The sequence below is a fragment of the Rhinatrema bivittatum genome, chromosome 8 (assembly GCF_901001135.1).
Source record: "Rhinatrema bivittatum chromosome 8, aRhiBiv1.1, whole genome shotgun sequence".
Classification (NCBI taxonomy): Eukaryota; Metazoa; Chordata; class Amphibia; order Gymnophiona; family Rhinatrematidae; genus Rhinatrema; species Rhinatrema bivittatum.
This window is the reverse complement of record NC_042622.1, coordinates 273,741,704-273,766,979: the sequence shown is the minus strand read 5'-3', so window position 1 is coordinate 273,766,979 and position 25,276 is coordinate 273,741,704. Positions and strand designations below refer to the sequence as shown.

The following is a 25,276-nucleotide window of genomic DNA, read 5'->3' as shown; positions in this document are numbered from 1 at the left end:
ACTTCTGTTCCATGTTCTGTGTACTCTCACATTCCCTCTATTACCTGTCAAGGTAGATATTGTGATTTATCTTCACGAAAGTTCAGAAATTCTACTACCCAACCCTGTTGTTTGATTTCTGTCCCACTTTCTGAACCAGCTGATACTTTAGATACCTCACTTAATTCAGTTGTCAGCTTAGATATTCGTTCTATTTCAATTTGTTTGCTCAGTCAGTAAAAAAACATAAGTCACATCTGCTCCGTGATTTCATTGTTAAAGAACAATTAGATGTCTGTTGTTTCACTGAATCTTGGCTTCTCGAGTGCGACCATCTTGTCATCAGTCAAATTTGCCCCATGGGTTATTGTGCAATCTCTCAACCCCATCTTAAATGGCGTGGTGGAGGCCTACTGATTATTCAAAGAAATAGCTGCCCTGTTAAGTTTGAATTTTTAAATGGAATTACCTCCCTAGAAATGCTCACTTTATCTTTACAACACTGCTGTGTTTGTTTAGTGCTTTCTGCAGATCTTTCACCTTTTTTTGAGCAGCTTCTACTGACTAAATTTGATTTAAACAAGATGGTCATCTTGGGAGATTTCAATTTGCATGGTGATGCCTCTCCATTATCTCCACAATGCTCTTTATTTCTGGATATTATGGATTCACTTGGTTGGTCACAAATTATCCATTCCCCTACACACGAACTAGGGCACACTCTTGACTTAATCTTTGTTAACAAATCCTATGTCTCTGATACGTTCCATACCTCAGCTATTTCTCCAGTTCCATGGTCTGATCATTTCCTCATTAAATTTGATTATCCTGTTTCCATCTGTGCATTTTCCCATAATACACCCTGTGTCCAGTCCCTGTGCAGAGGACCCATTGTTGATACACCATTGTTTCACAATTCCATCTCATATCTACTTTCAGATTCATGTTTTGATAATTTCTCAGCTGCACTTTCCCATGTTATTGCCTCAGTTACCTCAGTCCTTGACAATTTGGCCCCTTTAAAGATCCCTATGCTACAGAAACACAAGCCGCCACCTTGGCTATATTTCCCTGCTGTGAAATCTGCTAGGAGCTCTCTTAGAAATGGCGAACGAATCTGGAGAAAATCTCAAACTTTGGCTCATGCCCAAACGTTTAGAAAGCTGCTTCTTGATTTTCAAAACTGTATCAATTTGGCCATGAAAGAACATTTTTTCAAAGCAAATTCGTGAGGTTGGCTATAACCCAAAGTTATTTTAGATCGCTAAGCGTCTCACGAACTCCAATGCAACTTTGAAGGTCATGACTAATGCACCCAACGCGCAATCTTTTTCCACCTTCTTTCAATTGAAAATCCAAAACATCTGTTTGTCCTTTTCATTGGTTCCTAATTGGTACTCTGAACCTTCCCTTACCTTTCCATCTTCTTGGGATAAATTTGAAGTTGTTTCCACTCTTGAGGTTGAGAATTGTTTAGCCAATTTGAATGACACCATCTGTCAACTCTTCCAGTGCTCATCTTCTCTCTTTAAATCTTCCAGAAATTTGTTAGCCCCTTGGTTTGTCAAATTACCATAATTAATTTATCTTTAGCCGAAGGTGATGTCTTATCACCCCTCAAGAGAGCCATTGTGCGCCCTCCCACAGATCTTAATAATTAACGTCTGATCTGATCTCTTCTTTACCTCACCTCACCAAGCTTCTTGAATCCTCTGTTTTAACTCAGCTTACAGATCCCCTTGAGAAGCATGAGGTCTTAGATCCCCACCAATACGGATTTAGACGTTCACTTAGCACAGAAATTCTATTGCTATTTCTCACAGATTTCCTCAGACAAGGCCTTGATAATGGTCAGCAATTTATTTTGATTACCCTCGATATTTTGGCTGCTTTCGACACCTTAGATCACAACATATTACTTTACCGACTTCAGGAATGTGGTATTTCAGGTAATGTACTCAACTGGTTTTCTACCTATCTCTCTGATCGCTTTCATTCAGTAAAATTTCAGAATTCCCTCTCAAATTCTTCTCCAGTTAAAACTGGGGTGCCACAAGGCTCCACTCTTTTAGCCACTTTGTTTGATATCTATCTTGCCCCATCTGCAAAATTCTGGCTACTCTCACAAATTGCTACAGACTTTATGCAGATGATATACAGTTTGTGCTGCGAATTCGGCCCACATGGCAGGAAACACAAGAACTACTCAACATCTGTTTTTTAACTATTAAAAAATGGCTCAACTTTAATAAATTTGCTCTCAATATGGCAAAGAAACAGAATTCATTGCAATTCATAGCCCTCATGACCCCTCCACTGTATAATTCCGTCTTTGCCATAAAAATTTAAACTAAAAGCTTAGGTGTTAATCTTCATAGCACATTATCTTTTCGTCACCAAATTAAAAATGTCATTTCGCAAGGATTTTGCAGACTCTGAGTTCTTTCTGGTCTTAAAAAAAACTCCTGCAGCCTCCTGATTTTTGTATGGCTTTACAGGCTTCTATTTTCCCCAGCCTCGACTATTGTAACATTCTTTATCTCGGGATCCCATCCTCCTCTCTTCGCTCTTTAAAGCTGCTCTTAAATTCAGCGGCCAGACTAATTTCAGGCCTGAGAAGGTGTGAACATATTACTCCAACTTTAGTCGAGCTCCATTGGTTACCTGTTAAGGAGAGGATTCAGTACAAAACGGGAATGTTGATCTTTAAGCTTCTGAATTATCACTCATGTGTCTGGACTAATGCGATTTTAAAATTTTATCAACCAACCAGAACTTTGCATTCATCCCAGAGAGGGCTTCTGGATATCCCGTCATCGCGTATTGCACAACTTCATATTACTCGCGAGAGTGCTTTTTCAGTTGCTGGGCCAACTTTCTGGAACTAACTCCCTATAGAGCTTAGCCAGATTGATTCACTCAAGAGTTTTAGAAAATAAATCAAGACCTTTCTTTTTAAATTGGCTTATTTTTAGTTAACTTATTTTCTTGATTTAATTGCATTTTATTAGTGTTTCAAATCATTTTAAATTGGCTGTTTTTATTCTTACCTTTTTAGCTTGTCTGCTGTAATTAGGGTTTTTTCTGTTTTAGTTTTTTATTTTTTAAGTTCATTTATTGTTTGTCTTATTTTTTACTTTTTGATTATGTATGTAATGCTGTTCATTGCCTAGGCCTTTTGTGTTAGGTGATTCAAAAATTCAAATAAATTTAAATATAAACTGTCTCTCACCAAACGTGTAAGTATGTGAGAGACAGAGGGAGCATATTTTATTTGTGTCTGTGTGTGTGTGTGTACCCCCAGTTCACAACAATCTCAGGGTGACAGGTATGGAGAGTGGGGGATTTTTAAAATCCTTATTAGTTTTAATTATTGAGTATTATTTGATGTCTGCTGTTTTCTAAACATTGATAAAATATTTTTTAAAAGTTTTAAATTTGTACAGGAGCTTCTAATTATTGAATATTATTCTATTCATCAGTTGTTTTGAAATATATTTTTAGTATGGTTTTACTATTCTGATTGATTTATATTCTTGATTGCATTGTTTTGAGGAATACTGATTTTCTGCTTTTCCATTGTTGCACTGCATACAGAATCTGGCTTGTGGTTTCCAGTTCAGTTTTTGTCTGCATGTGTGCATGTGAGAGAGAGATAGAGGAAGTGCGTGTGTCTGTGTGTTTGTGTGTGTGTTAGTGTGTTTGAGAGACATAGAGGAAGCATGTGTGTGTGTGAGAGAAACACAGAGGAAGTGTGTGTATGAGAGAGGTACAGAGAAAGTGTGTGTGTCTCTCTCACACACACAGGCGCACCCTCTGTCTCTCACCAAGCATGTATGTGTGTGTATGAGAAAGAGGGAGCATATTGTGTGTGTGTATACATGCCCCCACTCTAAACAATCTTAGGATGACAAATATGGAGAGCAGGAGACTTTTAAAATCCTTATTAGTTTTAATTATTGGGTGTTATTTGATGTGTCTGCTGCTTTGAAATATTTTATCGATGTTTAGGAAATTTTAAAATTATATATTGGGGGGGAGTGCCAAAAACATATCAACCCCAGGTGCTGAATACTCTAGGTACGCCTCTGGCTATAACTATGTACCTGTGTCACTATTGTGTCCTTGCTTTACTGTGTAGCTGGTCATGTAATTATGCATCTGTCACTGTCACTGTGTAACGGTATCGCTAGATAACTATATGTATTATGCAACCCTGTATTTGTATAACTGCATCACTGGGCACATTTTTGGGAGATGTGGCTAATTATCTCCTTTTTCTGATCCCCACGGGTGACATAAGGACAACGTCTCTCAGAGTATCATGGCTCTTTCTTGCATCCCCAGGGGAAGTACTTTGAAATCCAGTTCAGCCGAGGCGGAGAGCCAGACGGGGGCAAGATCTCCAACTTCCTGCTGGAGAAGTCGCGGGTGGTCAGCCAGAATGAAAACGAGCGCAACTTCCACATCTACTATCAGGTGAGCCCCACGATTCATGGGAGAGTGGAGAGCGCAGATGAGAAAAGGACCATCTGACGCCTGTTGCAGCAGGGACAGTAACGGTGTCTCCGGAGCAAAAAGCAGCAGAGTGCTGTCATAGAAATGTTGTCAACATCCGGTCCCTATCCTTCTCTTCCCTGTCCTCAGCTGATTGAAGGAGCCTCCCAGGAGCAGCGGCAGAACCTGGGCATCATGACCCCTGACTATTACTACTACCTGAACCAGTCGGAAACCTACAAGGTGGATGGGACGGATGACAGGAGCGACTTCCACGAAACCATGGTGAGGAGCCCCCTCTGTACCGTCTTATGGAGACAGCTTGGCCTTTCTCTCTAAAGCAAGGTTTTGCATAACAGATTCTGCACTGGATGCAATGAGTGCCGATGATGAAGAGCTTACCAGTCTAGTTGGGTACCTTGAGGCAGTGGGGAGATCAGGTGACCTGGCCCAGGGACAGAGTGAGTGGCCATGGCAGAAGTGGGATCTGAACTGGGGTCTGCTAATTGCCAGCCCTCACCCCATTGAATTCATTCACCTGAACAGACTTCAAGGAAAAATGTAATTTCCTATCGACTGAATTTATCTGTCTATAGATTTCTCTGTCATCTATCCCTTTGGTGTTTTATCTATGTCTTCAGCGTGTGTGTTTGTGTGTGTATATATATATGTACATGGACCACTGATTGCAGGGTTTTCCAGTGAATGGCCCTTGGCTGAGGAATAGATTCAATGTAAGTTGGGAAGAAATATTTAAAAAAGGGGAAAAAATTCCTAGGTAGTTGTGAATGAAGATTCCCGGCCCTGGTTCCGATTGAACCTTTGGAAGCCCAAAGGAGCAGGAAGAACCCGCCAGGTCACTGACCATACGATGTACCTCCGGTATCCAAGTAGTAATTCATCTGGTGTGACCGGGAACATGGCACATGCAATCTCCCAGTGTCATAATTTGCACCCATCCTAACTGAGATGATTGTCTTGAAAAACAAAATATCTCCCCTTGCAGGGATGTGCAATTCTCTGGTGAGATGTGATGTTTTAATAACCAAAGCCCTGGGCCCCCGCCTCACCCCCCTTTTCATTCTAATAACGCCTGGGCCCCCTTCTCACCGTGTCCACTTTTCCTGCCGCAGAACGCAATGCAGATCATCGGCATCGCCGGGCCGGACCAGCAGCTGGTGCTCCAGATCACCGCTGGCATACTCCACCTGGGCAACATCTCCTTCCGGGAGCAAGGCAACTACGCCCAGGTGGAGAACTACGACCGTGAGTATGCTGACGAGACCTAGCAGGAGCACTCGGCCCCTCGGCTGAGTCCTAGTTACCGTGCAATGGGAACATCCAGCCTTTCAGCTGCCGTGCACAAAAGGAATACTCAGCTCTTCTGCCCAGCCACCGCACTCATTGTTTTACTGAGTCGCCGCTGCATGTGACAAGAATAACGATTAGGTTTATAGAGTACGTCTCTTTAAAGAGAGTGGGGCTGTGGAATGGCCTGGCATGGTGTAACGTGGCAAGGTGTGCAGTGACCGGGGATAGTCTGACATGACACCTGGCACGGTGTGGGGGGGGGGTGACCTAGCGTGGTGTGTGATGTGACCTGGCCTGGGATGCGCCGGTCATTGTGTGGAGGTGTGGAGTGTGACCGGGCATAGTGCGACATGACACCTGGCACGGTGTGGGGTGGGGTGACCTAGTGTGGTGCGTGATGTGACCTGGCATGGGATGCGCCGGTCATTGTGTGGAGGTGTGGAGTGTGACCGGGCATAGTCTGACATGACACCTGGCACGGTGTGGGGGGGTGTGACCTAGCGTGGTGTGTGATGTGACCTGGCCTGGGATGCGCCGGTCATTGTGTGGAGGTGTGGAGTGTGACCGGGCATAGTGCGACATGACACCTGGCACGGTGTGGGGTGGGGTGACCTAGCGTGGTGTGTGATGTGACCTGGCCTGGGATGCGCCGGTCATTGTGTGGAGGTGTGGAGTGTGACCGGGCATAGTCTGACATGACACCTGGCACGGTGTGGGGGGGTGTGACCTAGCGTGGTGTGTGATGTGACCTGGCCTGGGATGCGCCGGTCATTGTGTGGAGGTGTGGAGTGTGACCGGGCATAGTCTGACATGACACCTGGCACGGTGTGGGGTGGGGGTGACCTAGCGTGGTGTGTGATGTGACCTGGCCTGGGATGCGCCGGTCATTGTGTGGAGGTGTGGAGTGTGACCGGGCATAGTCTGACATGACACCTGGCACGGTGTGGGGGGGTGTGACCTAGGGTGGTGTGTGATGTGACCTGGCCTGGGATGCGCCGGTCATTGTGTGGAGGTGTGGAGTGTGACCGGGCATAGTGCGACATGACACCTGGCACGGTGTGGGGGTGGGGTGACCTAGTGTGGTGCGTGATGTGACCTGGCATGGGATGCGCCGGTCATTGTGTGGAGGTGTGGAGTGTGACCGGGCATAGTGCGACATGACACCTGGCACGGTGTGGGGGGTGGGGTGACCTAGGGTGGTGTGTGATGTGACCTGGCCTGGGATGCGCCGGTCATTGTGTGGAGGTGTGGAGTGTGACCGGGCATAGTGCGACATGACACCTGGCACGGTGTGGGGGTGGGGTGACCTAGTGTGGTGCGTGATGTGACCTGGCATGGGATGCGCCGGTCATTGTGTGGAGGTGTGGAGTGTGACCGGGCATAGTCTGACATGACACCTGGCACGGTGTGGGGGGGTGTGACCTAGCGTGGTGTGTGATGTGACCTGGCCTGGGATGCGCCGGTCATTGTGTGGAGGTGTGGAGTGTGACCGGGCATAGTCTGACATGACACCTGGCACGGTGTGGGGTGGGGTGACCTAGCGTGGTGTGTGATGTGACCTGGCCTGGGATGCGCCGGTCATTGTGTGGAGGTGTGGAGTGTGACCGGGCATAGTGCGACATGACACCTGGCACGGTGTGGGGTGGGGTGACCTAGCGTGGTGTGTGATGTGACCTGGCCTGGGATGCGCCGGTCATTGTGTGGAGGTGTGGAGTGTGACCGGGCATAGTCTGACATGACACCTGGCACGGTGTGGGGGGGTGTGACCTAGCGTGGTGTGTGATGTGACCTGGCCTGGGATGCGCCGGTCATTGTGTGGAGGTGTGGAGTGTGACCGGGCATAGTCTGACATGACACCTGGCACGGTGTGGGGTGGGGTGACCTAGCGTGGTGTGTGATGTGACCTGGCCTGGGATGCGCCGGTCATTGTGTGGAGGTGTGGAGTGTGACCGGGCATAGTCTGACATGACACCTGGCACGGTGTGGGGGGGGGTGTGACCTAGGGGTGGTGTGTGATGTGACCTGGCCTGGGATGCGCCGGTCATTGTGTGGAGGTGTGGAGTGTGACCGGGCATAGTGCGACATGACACCTAGCACGGTGTGGGGGTGGGGTGACCTAGTGTGGTGCGTGATGTGACCTGGCATGGGATGCGCCGGTCATTGTGTGGAGGTGTGGAGTGTGACCGGGCATAGTGCGACATGACACCTGGCACGGTGTGGGGGTGGGGTGACCTAGGGTGGTGTGTGATGTGACCTGGCCTGGGATGCGCCGGTCATTGTGTGGAGGTGTGGAGTGTGACCGGGCATAGTGCGACATGACACCTGGCACGGTGTGGGGGTGGGGTGACCTAGTGTGGTGCGTGATGTGACCTGGCATGGGATGCGCCGGTCATTGTGTGGAGGTGTGGAGTGTGACCGGGCATAGTCTGACATGACACCTGGCACGGTGTGGGGGGGTGTGACCTAGCGTGGTGTGTGATGTGACCTGGCCTGGGATGCGCCGGTCATTGTGTGGAGGTGTGGAGTGTGACCGGGCATAGTCTGACATGACACCTGGCACGGTGTGGGGTGGGGTGACCTAGCGTGGTGTGTGATGTGACCTGGCCTGGGATGCGCCGGTCATTGTGTGGAGGTGTGGAGTGTGACCGGGCATAGTCTGACATGACACCTGGCACGGTGTGGGGGGGGTGTGACCTAGGGTGGTGTGTGATGTGACCTGGCCTGGGATGCGCCGGTCATTGTGTGGAGGGTGTGGAGTGTGACCGGGCATAGTGCGACATGACACCTGGCACGGTGTGGGGGTGGGGTGACCTAGTGTGGTGCGTGATGTGACCTGGCATGGGATGCGCCGGTCATTGTGTGGAGGTGTGGAGTGTGACCGGGCATAGTGCGACATGACACCTGGCACGGTGTGGGGGGGGGGGTGACCTAGGGTGGTGTGTGATGTGACCTGGCCTGGGATGCGCCGGTCATTGTGTGGAGGTGTGGAGTGTGACCGGGCATAGTGCGACATGACACCTGGCACGGTGTGGGGGTGGGGTGACCTAGGGTGGTGCGTGATGTGACCTGGCATGGGATGCGCCGGTCATTGTGTGGAGGTGTGGAGTGTGACCGGGCATAGTCTGACATGACACCTGGCACGGTGTGGGGGGGTGTGACCTAGCGTGGTGTGTGATGTGACCTGGCCTGGGATGCGCCGGTCATTGTGTGGAGGTGTGGAGTGTGACCGGGCATAGTCTGACATGACACCTGGCACGGTGTGGGGTGGGGTGACCTAGGGTGGTGTGTGATGTGACCTGGCATGGGATGCGCCGGTCATTGTGTGGAGGTGTGGAGTGTGACCGGGCATAGTGCGACATGACACCTGGCACGGTGTGGGGGGGTGTGACCTAGCGTGGTGCGTGATGTGACCTGGCATGGGATGCGCCGGTCATTGTGTGGAGGTGTGGAGTGTGACCGGGCATAGTCTGACATGACACCTGGCACAGTGTGGGGGTGGTGTGACCTAGCGTGATGCGTGATGTGACCTGGCCTGGGATGGCGCCGGTCACTGTGCTGTGACTTGCCGTGCGCTGGGGAGAGGGCCGGAGAAGTGACCGGCGTGTCCTGTGTCTTGCTTCCCCTGCAGTGCTGGCTTTTCCTGCCTACTTACTGGGAATCGACAAGGACCGTTTAAAACAACAAGCTGACCAGCCGGAAGATGGACAGCAAGTGGGGCGGCCGCTCCGAGTCCATCACGGTCACTCTGAATGTGGAGCAGGCCTCCTATACCCGTGATGCCCTCTCCAAGGGCCTCTACACCCGGGTCTTCGACTTCCTGGTGGAAGTGAGTGAACGCCTTGAAGAGTCTGACAGGGAGGTGTCGGTGACGGGGTTCATAAGACGGCTCGCTAGGAATGCTCCTTGCCGGTCCATGATACTATACTAACCTTGGAATAAGAAAACGTATTAAATATCTGCATAAATGACCCCCGTTGAAATGAATCCTACACAGGCATAAATGTGAGGAATGGTTTGCCTGGCGAAATTCAGGACTTAGCCGGATAAAGCAGGGAGTCTACATTTCCCCACCACATCAGCTGTGGCTGCTTTGTCTGGATACGTTTTTTTGCCTAATAAAACTTCCCCAAATAATTGGAGGTGTTTCCAGGAGCAGTGCAGGGCAGAGCTAACTGATCCTGGCCCACACAGACAGAGGACCAGGACCAGGGGGCACGGGGGGTTTCAGAGAACAGCAGAGAGTCCCAGTGTTTGCTGCTTTCACAATTTGGTGACCCCTAGCTTTGTGCCTATGCCTAATGCCAGCCCTGGTCAGCCAGAAGTCTTAAAGTTATCCAGATCACTATGTCTGCCTAGGCTGGACTTTATCCCTGTTATTCAGTGCAATGCATACCCAGCTGCATGCCACTGGATATACGAGTAAAGTTACGCAGGCATCTTAACCCGGATAGCTTGCCCACTCCCCAGGCTGCTAAACATGGACCTCAATGTGCTTTTCTTTTCTGGGGATTATATATTTTATGTATCTATATTTGAATTTGGTACTATGCGAAATTTCTTTGCGAGCGATGGGATAGCAGTGTAGCAGGAATGTGCTTTAAAATTAAACTGGGCAAGGTAGGTGGCAGAACCAAATCACCTGTATAGTGTCAAAATTGCACTAACCGTAAATCTGCAATCCACAAATGTCTGTTTTGATGTCCTGCCTGCTCTTCTCTCTCTCTCTCAGTCCATTAACAGGGCCATGCAGAAGCCCCATGAGGAGTACAGTATCGGGGTGCTGGATATCTATGGATTTGAGATCTTTCAGGTACCCACTTCTCTCCTTGGAAGTTAAGCGTATATGACCAAGTTGCATAGGTTAAGAACATGTCAAGCAGGTCTCAGATGTCCTACTTCACATGTCACACTGCGAGAACCTGAGCTTCAGCATCACAAACCCTTTTAGGCTTCACTGCCAGCTCTTGCCCCCATTCCCAGCTCCACAATCTGCCTGTGCAAATTAGTAAGCCGAGGACAGCATTTTTCCCTGCTTTCCCACAAGCCAAGATTACTTAATAAAATTATTGGGTTGGCTTCAGCAGTCCGCCCCTGATGGTGTGACTTAGTGGGTGGTGCAGAGCTGTGACGGCTGGGGACAGAGCCTAATATCTGCTCTGCCTCTCATAGTGGATCCGGTAACGGATAGTCCGACACAGCCGATCAGTCATTGAATTAATTCTGAGCCATTTAAAGTTATAAGCGGCGTCTATTTATAAGTTCACAATGAGAAATTTATTGTACTGAAAGTGAATACTTTCAATACACCGATACGCCGGGAAGTAATTGAAGTTGAGGGGGTTGATTTAAAACCAGCACCGGCGTTAAAGGTTGTAAGGGAAAACATTTGTACTGATCGTGGACACTTAAAAAAGCATTCGGATTGATTGTGAATATTTAGAAATACTGGCTGTTTGGAGGGATAAAGAAGAAAAAAATTGATGAAACCGAAAAGTGGTCTAAATCATGAGCGGTGGAACATTTTAACATCGCAGTTTCATTTTGAAGGGTAAATCCAACAATGCGTTAATATACAACTAGAAAATATATGTAATAGCGTTTGATGGACTTTAAAGACTTCAGTCAAAAACTCACGAAAAGATTCATTATAATGACTTTTAAATATTTTGATCTTATATAACATTGAATTTAAAAATAAAACATTGGTAGGAGGAAGGTTGGTTCATGATTACAAAATTACTAATTATACTGCATACAAGGCTTATTATAGCAGATTGCAGTTACTGTCTGAAACCATCCTCTCCCTACTTTCAATATTTTTTGTTATAATATACAAAATATATAAAAAAAATACATAAGATAAAAATAACTTTAAAAAAAATAAAAAATTCATGTGTGAAGGGTGGGGAGTAGAAATTTATGGTAATTTGTACAGTAATCCCTACCAACAGTGGGGAGATATTAGTTATTTTAAGAAGTCTCCGTGGACGCGCGTATCTCCCGGTACACGCACAAAAGAAAAAGTCCAAAAAGAGGCGGGTTGGAGGCGTGGTCTGGGCAGGGCATGGGCGTTCCGGGAATTTAAATGGAAACCAGCGCGCGCTGGGGTCCCCTACTGTGTAGCTTTACTTCTGCTACAGATGGTGTGTAAGTTATAAAACAAAAAAAACTAGGCTAGTCAGAGGGGTTTTAAGGGTTGAGGCAGGTAAGGTATAAGAGAGGCTAATTAGCTAGAGGAGTTAGGAAGTCCTATCCTGTAACTGGGCAAAGTGGGAGGAACAAACTGGTTTAACTGGTAATTGCATCGGCACACGTGTATATTAAAATCCCTTCCACTTACGCAGTAGAAGCGGTGCATGCACGCATACATATAAAATGGCGCGCGCATTTACGCACGTCCAGCCAATTTTATAACATGTACGCGTGCATGTTATAAAATCACCCCGTGCATGGGCGCGAGCAGGCGTACGCGCACACGCGGCTCTTTTAAAGTTACCGTCTGTGCTGAGACTTTAAAATAAATATATGATGGGATACTGAATTTGTTTTACAATATTTTTTCTTTGCATTAGAAAAATGGCTTCGAACAATTTTGCATCAACTTTGTGAATGAGAAGCTGCAGCAGATTTTCATCGAGCTGACCCTGAAAGCCGAGCAGGTACCATCCGAATATTCGATGTGAAGCTTTCTGGGTAATGTGACAAGGCCGTGGCAACTTCTCATGGTGGCCCAGCGTGGGTCACTAGTGCCAGCTCTTTTCATTTCAGTGGGGGCACCGATGCTCTGGCTGACGGCCTGAGAGGAGGGGAGCCCAATTTCTGCCCGATCCTCATGGGTCCCTTTGCAACAGGGGGTGCCCTATTGGTGGTCGCCCTGTGAGAAAGGTCTGGTTGTGCCTCAGTGCTCTCTTTGGTGCAAGCCTGATCCCTCGGGGCCTGATTTTCAAAAGCATTTACATGCTTAAAACTGGGTTTTACGTATTTAAATGCACGTTACCTATTTAAATGGGCTTTTGAAAATTGCTACAATATTATTATTATTATTATTATTTGTTGATTTTTATATACCGACATTCGTCGGAGCATCATGCCGGTTCAATGGCATACAATATATGCCATCGAATTGTCAATAGGTTTTACCCGCGTAAAATGGGTTTTGAAAATTGCTCTGCTAGAATGTCACATTTACATGTGTATCTCCTTTGAAAATTCACCTGAGAGTTCTCAATATTTCACCACCTAGACCTGAACTGATCTCCTAGTTACAAAACATGAGACTTGTCCCACACACTCAGGATGCCGGAATATGATTTTACAACAACGACTAGAAATTCCCAAATAGAGGAATCAAACAAGGAGGGCAAGACCCTCACATTTTAAAAAGAACCTTTGCATCTATGCCTACAGGTGATTATAATGCAGACAATGACAGTTGGGTAGATGCATCATGGGTAATATAACGGAGCATTATGGGTAACTGTAATACTGAGGGATGAGATTATTCAGTACTAGGCATACTGTTGACAGAATGCAAATGCGGTTATTGAGTTCAAGGCATCGTAGGTCATAATGCAAGCTCTTATGGGCAGTGACATTCCTGACCTGAAGCTGAGTAAATATGGTATTAAATGAGTGGAAAACATTACAATGCAAAGTCTTATGAGTAATGGAACTAGTGACTGATAACGCACAATGGATGAAGGCACATCGGCACCTGATACCATGACGGTATTGAATGCAAAGTCTCCTGAGAAAAAGAAATCTGTCTAGGGCCTCAGGCACCTCCCTATATTCAGGGATTAAAAACCCAAGGCCTCAAACACCTCCTTAACCAGAGGATTAATAATCCACCTGAGGGCCTCAGGCACTTTCTTAACTGCAGAGAGTAATAATTCATTTGAGGGCCTGAAGTACCTCCCTAACTTCAGAGATTAATATTCTTTATCTGAGACATTTCCCTAACTGCAGAGATTAATAATCTATTTCCTAACTTTAGAGATTAATAATCTTTATCTGAGACACCTCCCTAACTGCAGAGATTAAGAATCCATTACAGGACCTCAGGCACCTCCCTAAAGTCAGGAATAAATAATCCACCTCAGGATCTTAGTATTTTTCAGGTTCATTTGGGGAATAGTGGAGTTTTAATCCCACAATAACACTGTGGCTCTCAGGATAATCCTTGATACTGATGTGTGCACGCTAGTGCTGACTCTGACATGGCATCGCTCTCTGTGCTGCAGCTGTAACATGTGTAAATGTTACATAAATTCTTAATTAGTAGTAGTATGTCCCTTGACTTTGCTACCTCTTGATCATGTTACGGCCACTCATCAGGTCTTGACGTTACTTATCATTTCTCTTGTTTTCCTTCTAGGAAGAGTATGTGCAAGAGGGTATCCAGTGGACCCCGATCCAGTATTTCAATAACAAAGTTGTCTGTGATCTGATAGAGAACAAACTGGTGAGACTGGCATGCTCCCTGCTCCAAGAGAGTAGACCTTGTCAACTGCTCTTTATCTAGATTGGGGGTCATTTAGCTTGGACATAAGGAAGAACTTTTCTGATTGTGAGATGGTCAAGCACAGGAAAAATGTTACCTAGGCTGGTGATGGGATCTCTGTCAGCTGTTTTCATGAGCAGGTTGGAGAAACATGTTTTTATGGGGTAATATAGGCTCCTCGCAGGGATTCCATGTAAATGCCAAGGAGCTGAATCAGTTGTAAGAAACATTAACCCTCTTCTCCAGGGCACTCCCTGAAACCAACCAAGAGGTCACCTTCTAGCACTGCAGTGTATTGGAAAAACCTGGCTGAAAACCAAGAGAAGGATTCTTCCAAGACCCAAGGGATCACACGCAGGAAACAAAAACTCCTCACAAAAATATGTTTTTCCAAAAACCAAAAAGTGTACTAAATAATAATAATAAAATGGCAGAAAACAAAAGAATCCAACTCAGGCTTTTGGGATCCTCCACACATTACAGTTCAGTCTACCAACAACAATACGGGGGTCCCATCTGGAATCTCTTGCGTCTACGATCCTCCGAGAATAATTTGAGGCTCTGCTGTCCCGGGTACCTGTAGATGCTGCAGGTCCTTCAGTAAATGCTCCCCTTTTTTCTCCTTCATGGAGTGCACTCACAGAGGAGTCTCGAACCTCTCCACAAAAATAGGCACAGCACACTGCTGCAGAGCAGCTCCTGGATCACCAAACGTAGGGTGAAGAGGGGCAAGCTTTCCTCCCTTGGTAAAAAGACAAGGGGATTTCCCCAAATTCCCAAAACAGACTCCCTCTGTCTGAATGAGAAAGGTGATGAGAATGACAAGTGGCTTTCTCACTAGAAAAATCCCACTAGGAGAGCAGGCCAATAGCTTTGCTGCCTCTCTACTCCTCACTGGATATCGACTTCCTCGTGTCTCGTAAAGCCACCTCTACGGGTTCTGAGAAAAGGAACCAACTCTGGAAGGATGGACCATATCAATCACTCACTGCTAACTATAATCCCCTTTCCATACCTACTGGTGGAAATGTCCACATGTTAGTCCATGGCCTCACAGTTTACAGAAAAAAGAAGCAAACTTGCAAATTGATACAGTGCATCTGCTGATATTTGCCATATACACTTTTAAAAGATTCCACAGTACTGAGATTCAGCAGCAAAGGTTGTCCATCACTTTTGGTTTTTAAGAACATTCTTCTCTCTTTCTGCCCAGAACCCTCCAGGAATCATGAGTGTCCTTGATGATGTTTGTGCAACAATGCACGCCACGGGTGAGGGAGCTGACCAGACCCTCCTCCAGAAACTTCAGGCTGCCGTTGGGACCCATGAGCACTTCAATAGCTGGAATTCTGGCTTTGTCATTCACCACTATGCAGGCAAGGTACACTGAACGCAATGCAAGGCCTTTTACATCGGGCCTACCTTTGGTTAACACGGGCACGTCGAGGGCCGGCCTGATGACTCAGTGGCAGAGAAGCACACTGACCTCAGTTCAATTCCTGGGTCAGGCCTTCCACTTCTCAGGTTGGCTGTGACTGGGGACACTGCACAGGCAGCCTTCACAGCCAGTGGTGAGAAGGGAGTTCCAGTCATCGTGCAACAGCGACACCTAGTGGCCAGATTCAGGGTCTATGATTTCAAGGTTCTGGAGGGAGCCCTGGTGCATAGCCCCTGCCTGAAGGGCTGTTGCTTTAATGACTGGACTAAGTGAATTGGGAGGGGATATAAAATGGGGGGAAAATCCCAAGGTAATTGTAAATGAAGGCTCATAGTTCTGTAGCCCAAGAGAAGTAGTTCCCATTGTGCTAGAAGCCCAATGGAGACTGAGGAAACTGTCAGGCCAAAAAAATAAAAAAGGGCATGTCCTGGAATCACAGAACAAGGGAATAAGGATCCCAAAGCACTCCGGGTCATTAGGGGCAAGTTCAAATATTGACTTTCTCATTTTATGTAATTTTCAACTATGGTAGAGGCAAAATATGCTTGAATAGTTGAGATGTTATCAGTGTCAATTGCAAGGTTGTTGTGAACCTCCCCAAATGCCTTGAACATGTTCAGGATCAAAATATGAGGCTATGGGCTTATGCCTGGCTCCCTTTGGCCTGCGTTTCTGTGGTGGTAGGTTCCTTGGTCTGTGTACAGAGGCCTTTCACTCTCCACTGCTTAGCGCAGAGTCCCCCTGAGAAGTTCTCTGTCTGGTACACTCTTCATCTTGCTTCTTTTGGTCCCTCCAGGTCTCATACGATGTGAATGGGTTTTGTGAACGGAATCGGGATGTTCTCTTTACCGACCTCATCGAGCTCATGCAAAGCAGCGAATAGTGAGTCAGCGGTGGCTAAAGAAAAAAAATATATTAATATGATAGATCACTAAGTGGGAGTGGCAGCATGGCTGCTTGAGAAGCAATAGCAGCCTCTAGTGGCGAGAGGCCAGAAGTGCATGTAATGCAGATTTGCGGTCTGATGGCACAGGGAGCAGTCCAGTGCATTGAAATAATTGATTTAAATGATTCGGTTAGCAGTTAGCATGAATGAAAACCCTTCATTCTGACTTTCATCTTGCTACATGGAGAAATAAGTGTTTTAAAGTTTTATTTGGGGGAGAGGATTTGTCAAACTTAGCATCTTGCATCCTGATGGGCCTAAGTGAACTGGGGGTGCTCCCATGCCAATTGCCCTTCCAGGCAACAGCCAGCATTTTACCCTTACTCTCCTGCAGATTGAATGCACACACAAACGGAAGAGTGGCCTCAGGGGCAGGATGCTCAAAAAGGACGTGCAGCCATAACTAAGAGTCATGCTTATTTTTGCTAAAGAGAACATACAATCCTGCATGTTTGCAGAAAAAGAAAAAAGGGCCTGGAAATAATGTTAGCACAGAGAGGGGAAGAGAGGCTCATCCATGTCTTAAAGCAGTGGTCCCATTCCCAGAGGAGCCGCTAAGCCAGTCTGGTTTTACGGATGTCCGCAGTGAATACCTATCGTGTTTAAAACCATTTTTTGTATTGAATTCTAGATCGTAGAAGATGTAAAAAAACAAACAAAAAAAACCCCATACATAGATATGAATTTTATCTTATCTAAGAAATGGGATCGGGGCAAATCGATCTTGCGCATATTCATTGAGGATATCTTGAAAAGCAGAGTGACTTAGGAGCTCCTGTAGGCGGCACCCACTCTCTTAAGGACTATAGGTAACGCCAAATATGGTTTCCACCTCACCCGGGTCAAACGGGGGGGGGGGGGGGGGAGCCTGAGCCACTTCTGGTTTTGCCCCTTGCCTGTGTGGCGTTGCACTGCTGATAGGACTACATCTGATTACATCTCGAAGGGGCTCAGCCTCCCCCGCTTGACGCCAGGTGAGGTGGCAACCCTGATGTAACGCTATGAAAACTCCAGTGTGCATTCTCTTATTATAAAGACGGATTTAACCTTTTTTTTTGTTCTCATGATGTTTTCTTTTGATGAAAGACATTCAAAGCATCATATACAGCAGACAAAGCTTGTACAAGCACAGAGAGAAGTTGAAACTATAGAAATAAGTAAGAAAGACTGATAGTCAAAAGGGCAGAGTCACTGCAACCTGCTGGAATCCCAAGATGGACAGGGTAGGGTGGGTTGCCTTGGATTTGTGCTTTTGTGTTTTTTATGATCTAGAATTCAATAAAGAAACCTTGTTTAAACATCCTGTATTCTGATTAATGTTAAGGGTCCTTAAGGCTGACTAGTATTAAAAAATCTGCCAATCAGATCACTTCATTTCGAATTTCTATTTTCTAATGATGGGTGGTGGACAGAAAGTCCCCAGTTTCTTCATCTGGCTCCATTTGAGTATCGAATTCATGTGCACTTTGTTCATTTTCATTATCTGGTTCTCTCTTTATTTCTTCAGTGGCTTCATCCAAGCACTTTTCCCTGAAAAACTTGACACTGACAAGAAGAGCCGACCCACAACTGCAAGCTCAAAAATTAAGGTATGGGCATCATCTTGTTCTGCCTGGGCCCGCTTCTCTGACAATATGAAAAATCATCTCAGCCCAGGGCACTGCAACGTGAGTGGCCTGTGTCCTGTTCCAAAGTCCAGCTTAGGGGTGCTGCCTTAGGCGCCACTCGCAGCTCCAGGATGGAAGGGAGAGAGAGAGGGGCTCAGCCATTGCACTGGTACTGAAAGCTAGCGGACAGGCTTGAGGTACACGATTAATGCATTCTTGAAGGAACTGTCATCCGTCCCCTGGCTGAGGGACTGTTACTGCCGGGGCTAGGGAAGAAAATGGGAAATTGAAATTGATGGCAAATTTTAACCAAAAAAAAAAAGGTTCAAGTGAGCAGGCTAATGCTAATATGGTTCTGTGGAAATGCAAAATGTACAATCTGACAAGCAATGTGAACAGTTCCCAGTTTTATTTGTATATGTTGTTTTTACGTTTGGTGCAAAACGTTTCACCTATCTTTAGATAAAACCAAGCAAAGTTATCCACTGAAGGCCTGATTCATCAATATTGTTTCCCAGATACAAAGAATTTTAGTGAATCAGGCCCTATATCTGCTCTTACCTTCTGTAAGTCCTAGGTATGGTGGTACTCCAATAGGAAGTGATTCCTTAAAAATATAATCCATTTTACCTGGAAATGTCCATTTAAACTTAAAAGATGTACACAGTACTCCTGAAATCCATTCCATGGGGCTGGGATTCAGTAGTCCAGGTTTTTCCTGGGTGAGACCTAGTGAATTCCATGGGCCACAATCTTAATACTTCAGGCCTATCCTGTCTTGGATCCCCTGAATCCCATGAATGTTGCTTAAAAAATACTTCAGCATCTTGAAGGCCATTGGTGAAACTGCAACTATCAATCAATAGGGCTGACCATATGAAGCAATGTCTTATTGAAGCAACTCACTGATTTCAGTAATAACGTGAGCAGATCTCTAGATAGGGAACACAAGGTAGCTATCTTTTACTTGGAGTTGACGTGGAGGCACATGACACAATGCCTCATGAAAGGCTGTTATAAGAAGTAAAGAAAATAGGAGCTTGGGATTTCATTTGTCTTAAATTAAAGCTGGTTAGCAGTTGTCAATGAAGAGCAACCTATGGGAACCAGTCCAAGTGGTGAAGAGTGAAACGTGATATATCTCAAAGATAGATGCATGGGTACAACATTTTACCTCTTCATAAGTTACCTATAACAGGGGATGGATAATGAACAGTGGATAATGAGTGTTGGATGTCTACCTGTGTTCACTAATGTCGTGTTCCACAGAAACAAGCCAACGATCTGGTAAATACACTAATGAAGTGTACTCCGCATTATATTCGATGTATCAAACCCAATGAAACCAAGAGACCCAAAGACTGGGAAGAAAGCAGGTAAGATGCATCCTGGTGGCCACCAGACAGATCTTTCCCGGTGCAGATCAATACAGCGGAGGGGGTTGTCACCTGCTCAGGGGAGTTGAGCCAGTGGCGGAAGCCAGAGGTGGCTTGTGCTATGGTGCATGCTTCATCGTGCACACAAAAGAGTGTAACAAAGGCGGTACCCTTCTTGCGTGCCAAATGAAGCCAAAGTTTATGGCAATCTTATTCTTTTATCTCTATTTTCTCATCATCTTAAATTCTGCTGAATTATCCTACTGAATTATCCCACTACATTCTGGTGATCACTAGACATGGAAGGTACAGGAACCTTGCTTCTAGGGGTGTAGCTAAGCAGTCAGATGGCCATCATATCTGGTTCCAATTGTTTGTCAGCCATTTATTCATCTTCAGCATGAAGTACTAATACAAAGTATCTTCTCAAACGGTGCTGCGTCCTCAGCAACTTAATGTAAACAACAATCAATACGTATGGTACACATGCTGATACATTTAAATAGAATAAGTAATAGAATATAAATAGAAATAGAATAAGTAATATAATTTACTTATTCTGTTTTTACTGGTTATTACTCTCCCCTGCTTGTTCCTTCCTGTTTTACCTATCTGGACTATATGCCATTTGTTTTACATATTCTCCATTGTTACGCTGTTTCTACTCTTGTTCGCCTACCTCTTTTTACTGTTAATTATACTGCTCATGTTTTTACAATTGTAAAGCACTGTTGCTAATTCTCAAATTATCTGTAAATCGGTGTGATGTTACTAAACAAACATTGGTATAGAAAAACCTTTAAATACATAAATAATATAAGTAATCTTAAATAAAATTATTTAAATATCATTACTGTGTAATAAACTTCAGTCACTTCAAACTCAGTATGTTTTGTATACAAGAACATAAGAAATTGCCATGGTGGGTCAGACCAAGGGTCCATCAAGCCCAGTATCCTGTTTCCAACAGAGGCCAAACCAGGCCACAAGAACCTGGCAAGTACCCAAACACCAAGAAGATCCCATGCTACTGATGCCAGTAATAGCAGTGGCTATATACTCTCTATTCTCCAATTAAAATATGATTAATACTACTAATTCTAATGTCACCGGGATGGCTTACTCTTCTAAAACATTTATCAAAAACTAAATTAAATCTCATATATTCCTTATGTAATTAAAAGTAAGATATCAATCATTAAAAAATGTCCAGAATAAGCCTATTGTAAAATCTATTATTTTTTTTTTATAATTACCGTATATGTTTATTGATTTTTCATATTTAGACATGTAACAACATAATTATTGAACTATAACATAAAATCATCTGACCTCAAATCATAAATTCCATTGATATTTATAGTCTAATTATGATATAATCAAACAGAAACTTTTCAATCATTATCTGTAAACAGAGGCAATATGAAACTATAGGGAGATATAAAGAAACAATAACCAGTAATTAACATTGTATTCCTGCATACATTTTATGCTATATCACTGGACTGTAAGGGGATTACTTCTAATCTCTTTTGTTCGACAAATGTTTTTAAGTGATCAGGGACAAAAAAGATATATACGTCTAGTTGTTTCTTAATCACACATTTGCAGGGATATCGCAGGGTAAATGTATATCCCATTGTAATCAATTCTTGTCTATATAACAAAAATTCTCTCCTCCTTGCTTGTGTTGTAATAGATAAATCTGGAAAGATTTTTACCAAACTTTCATAGAACGTGATAGGGTACTTAGCAAAGTATTGTTTCATAACATTATTAAGATCAGTTAAATTAAGAAAAGATACTACTAAAGTTCCCCTATCTATTATTAAGTTATTGGTACTTTCAAGGAAATTAGTGAGGTTGCCTTGAAAGGGCATTTCCTCTGTTGTTAAGTTTGGATCTTTCTTAGGAAGAAAATAACAATGACTAATGACTGGGATTTCATTTTCTAGAAAATTCACTACTTCTATCCAAAACTTCTTTAACGTTTCCATCAATGTCTGCCCAACCACCCGGGGGAAATTGAGCAAACGAAGATTTAATCGTTTACTATTATTCTCGAAAATTTCTAATCTTCTAGATAGTGAATCTCTATCCTTTACCACCAAACCTTGGAATTCCAAGTTCTTTTTCTCCCTGTCCTCTAATAAGGTAATTCTTTCCTCAGATTTTTTTACTGTATCACGGATGTCCATTATATCCTGCTGACCTTTCCCTGCCATTGTATCCACTTTCCTGTCTAACCTCTTTATATCTATAGACATTTTAGTCATAATGTCCCAAAGCAGATCCAGTGTTACCACCGGAGGGCGTTCAGGAGTCTCTATATGACCACCATCTGAGACTTGATCTTGTGTCTCATTTCCAGTCCCTCTTATGATGTTCTCGATATGGGATTGTGACTCAATGGTATTGAGTTCCTCAGGTGTGCCCGTTATAGGACCCTCTGTTGCCCTACACATAGGTGGTTTATCCAAGTTCGGGCTCAGTGATGCCTCCTCCATAGACTCGGATACTCCTCCCAAAGTACTCGAGCCAGCAGTATCCTTAGTCACTGGAATTACTGCAGGTGCTGACAAAAAACGGACTATTTCCTGTTGAATTGGTGACGGAGGCGGTAGAGAGGGGTACACCCTTATTCTCCCCTTCCGTTTTGGCGGCATCTTAAGGAATCTTATACTTTACAACAGGCTGTTCGTTCTTTGGAACAATGTTAAAATGTTACTTGCCTCTGTGGCAGCAAACTCCGGCAGGGCTTCACCTCCAACTCCTCCCAACGCCGAACGAAGCCGAACAAAGCCGCGCGCCCCTTAGGTGCGCGCGGCTTCGGTGGCGCGCCAAGAGAACGCTGTTCTTATTGCGTCTCTTGGCCCCTCCCGCTGATGACGGGGTAGCTGCCAATGAACCAGGAAACCAGGAAATGGAAATCAAAGCTCTCCGGGTGCTTTCCCTCCTCCGAAATCGCTGCAACTCAGGTACCTCTGGGACGCTGCTCTTATTGCGTCTCTCGGCCCCTCCCGCTGACGTCGGGGTAGCTGCCAATGAACCAGGAAACCAGGAAATGGAAATCAAAGCTCTCCGGGTGCTTTCCCTCCTCCGAAATCGCTGCCTGTAAAATCTATTTTGAATGATTGCACCCAACATATCTATATCTTTATTAATTTGTCCATCGGTACCTGCAACTCACTATATTGACAACAAACACTTTACAAAATCCTTTGAAATTATATATTACCAAAAACACACAATAATCATTTAATTAAGAACCGACTTATTATCTCCCCACTGCTTTTAATAATGAATTTTAAAACAGGTTATATTTGACAAACATGCTTGATTTTCAAAAAATAAAATCTCTGAGCTACATTGCCAAAGCACTTAGGGGGTCATTGTTTTACCGTGTTGCACGCGATAGCTTCAGAGGGGTGGCGTCGGCACCGGAAGAGGAGGAGTCGGGGCGGGCGCGGCGGAAACATCGCTGGCGGTGAAAAGGTAAGAACCCTTATCGCTGCCAGTACCGCGCCCAATAGCACCACCTTTTACGATGGCACTATTGGGTGCGAAAGCCGGCAGTGATAACACAGCGGTGGTGCGATGGCTGCCGTCTTTCACAGGCCCGCCCCCCACCCCCATAACCGTGCAATTCAAAGAGCTCTTAGAGAGGTATATAGTAAGAAATCCATATTAGTTCACGGAGATACTCGTTTGAGTGTCTCCCTTGTATATCTTGCTACTCAAATCATTAGTTTATAGAAACTAACGCAAAGCCACCAAATATTAGCGTTGCTGATATTATATATATGTGATCTCGTAATTATTTAAGATACAACGTATCTTTAGTATTCAGACCTCCATAGTCCCTTCTTAGATATTCATTATTTGCCGCTATCATGTTGTACTTTTACCAACACTAACAGATTATAATTATAATATAATATAATTATATTCCTCCCTCCACTTATGGTTACACCTAGTAAGAATATATTAAACAATTGCACTTACTTTCTTTAAAATGAAACTCGGAGCTACTCTTCGCAACCGCCTATCAAAAGTAATATTCAACACTTAATGGTGGTTTGGAACGATATTGGTTAAACTGCCTGCACAGCTGTCTTCCGTTCCTCTTAATTTTTTTAAATCACTAGTTTTTGTAAAAACCTAACTGTAAAGCCGCAATGATTTTCTTACCTAGATCTGTAATGTTAGCGTCGCGTAACCTGTTTACGTGCGGTACGACAAATATGCCAGAGTTGCCGTGTTTTAAATTCCAAGACCGCCACAGCGCATTCTTAAATATCTACTATTTCCCACTAAAGCGCGGCTTGCATGACGTCACTGAGAGACTCTGCGTGGGGGGTAGGCTTATCGAGCATAATGGTTATGGACATAAATTTATTTATTTATTTAAAGAGTCTTCTATACCGATATTAGTAGAGACATCATATCGGTTTACAGCGACCTATAGATTGGAAAATTACAATAAACAGGGAAAAGGGGAGGGGATACAATTGACTTATTGGTTGCTCCGTGCTGACCCTAACACATCAAATCTCACTGAATATAAAAAGAAAAAAAGAAAGGAACAAATTAGATAAAATTCCAGTAGGGTATAATATAAACGCGAATAAAATTGAAAAATGTAGGGCTGTGTAGATTATAGAGATAAATAAAATAAAGAACACTGTGCAAAATGTACAATGAATTTAGAATATGTAAAAAGGATATTTAATACAAGTCAGATAAGTGAACAATTTAAGTAAATAAAAATGATAAACAATTAAAAATAATAATTAAATATATGAAATAAAATGTAGGCTAAACAATTAACTATAAATACCTTAATTTAAATAGTGCTAAAAAGAAAAGGGTGGGTGGGGAGGGACACACTCCTATGTAAGGACACATATGCACATCAGTATTAAATCCTAAATACTTACACTCACAAGGAGGAATCATAGGCAGTAAAATCTATTTCTAAGTTGAGTCCATGAGGGGTAACCGTATTAAATCTAAAAATATAACTTTGTTTAATTTTCAAAAGTTCTGCATCTAGGTTACCTCCTCTCCCATGTTTGATAGAGTTATATAAAACACAAAATCTATATTCATTAAATTGTGATTCAAAGAAATCGAATGCTCGACCATGGGTTTGCCTTCTATTTTTCTATTAATCGCACTCTTGAGTTCAGTAATCTGACTGTTAAATGGGCTTATTGTCTTATCTATATACCATTTGTTACACAGATATTTGGCGGCATAAACTACACCACTGCTTTTACAATTTGTGAAACTTTTCAGTTTAATGGTTTGGCTATCGCTATTAATTTGTACAGTATCGGTTTTGAGATTGACATCTCAGACGAAGCATGAACCTCTAATGTCTATGATTCCTCTTTGTGGTAATGCAGACGGGGCTAGCATATCTCTGAGATTACGTTCACGTTTGTCTGCAATCATTCGTTTTTTTATTTCTAAAATAATCAGTACTCTGTATTATGGGCCAGCATTTCTTAAGAATCATACTGACCTTATGTGATTTGTTGTTAAATGTGAGTGGGCATACGACATCGTTTATCTCTTTCCTTTTTTGTGGTAGAAGCCGATCCTGTCTATTTT

At 44.3% G+C, this 25,276-nt stretch overlaps 1 protein-coding gene across 1 annotated transcript in view; it reads left to right on the top strand.

The window, feature by feature from the left end:
- MYO1F (myosin IF) overlaps positions 1–25,276 on the top strand; it is a 185,156-nt gene that overhangs the window by 90,318 nt on the left and 69,562 nt on the right. The window contains 12 exon segments of the mRNA XM_029610930.1: positions 4,327–4,458; positions 4,627–4,761; positions 5,610–5,742; positions 9,416–9,468; positions 9,470–9,613; positions 10,517–10,597; positions 12,360–12,446; positions 14,165–14,251; positions 15,504–15,671; positions 16,525–16,610; positions 18,182–18,263; positions 19,551–19,657. Of these exon segments, the coding sequence (XP_029466790.1) occupies positions 4,327–4,458; positions 4,627–4,761; positions 5,610–5,742; positions 9,416–9,468; positions 9,470–9,613; positions 10,517–10,597; positions 12,360–12,446; positions 14,165–14,251; positions 15,504–15,671; positions 16,525–16,610; positions 18,182–18,263; positions 19,551–19,657 (1,295 nt within the window).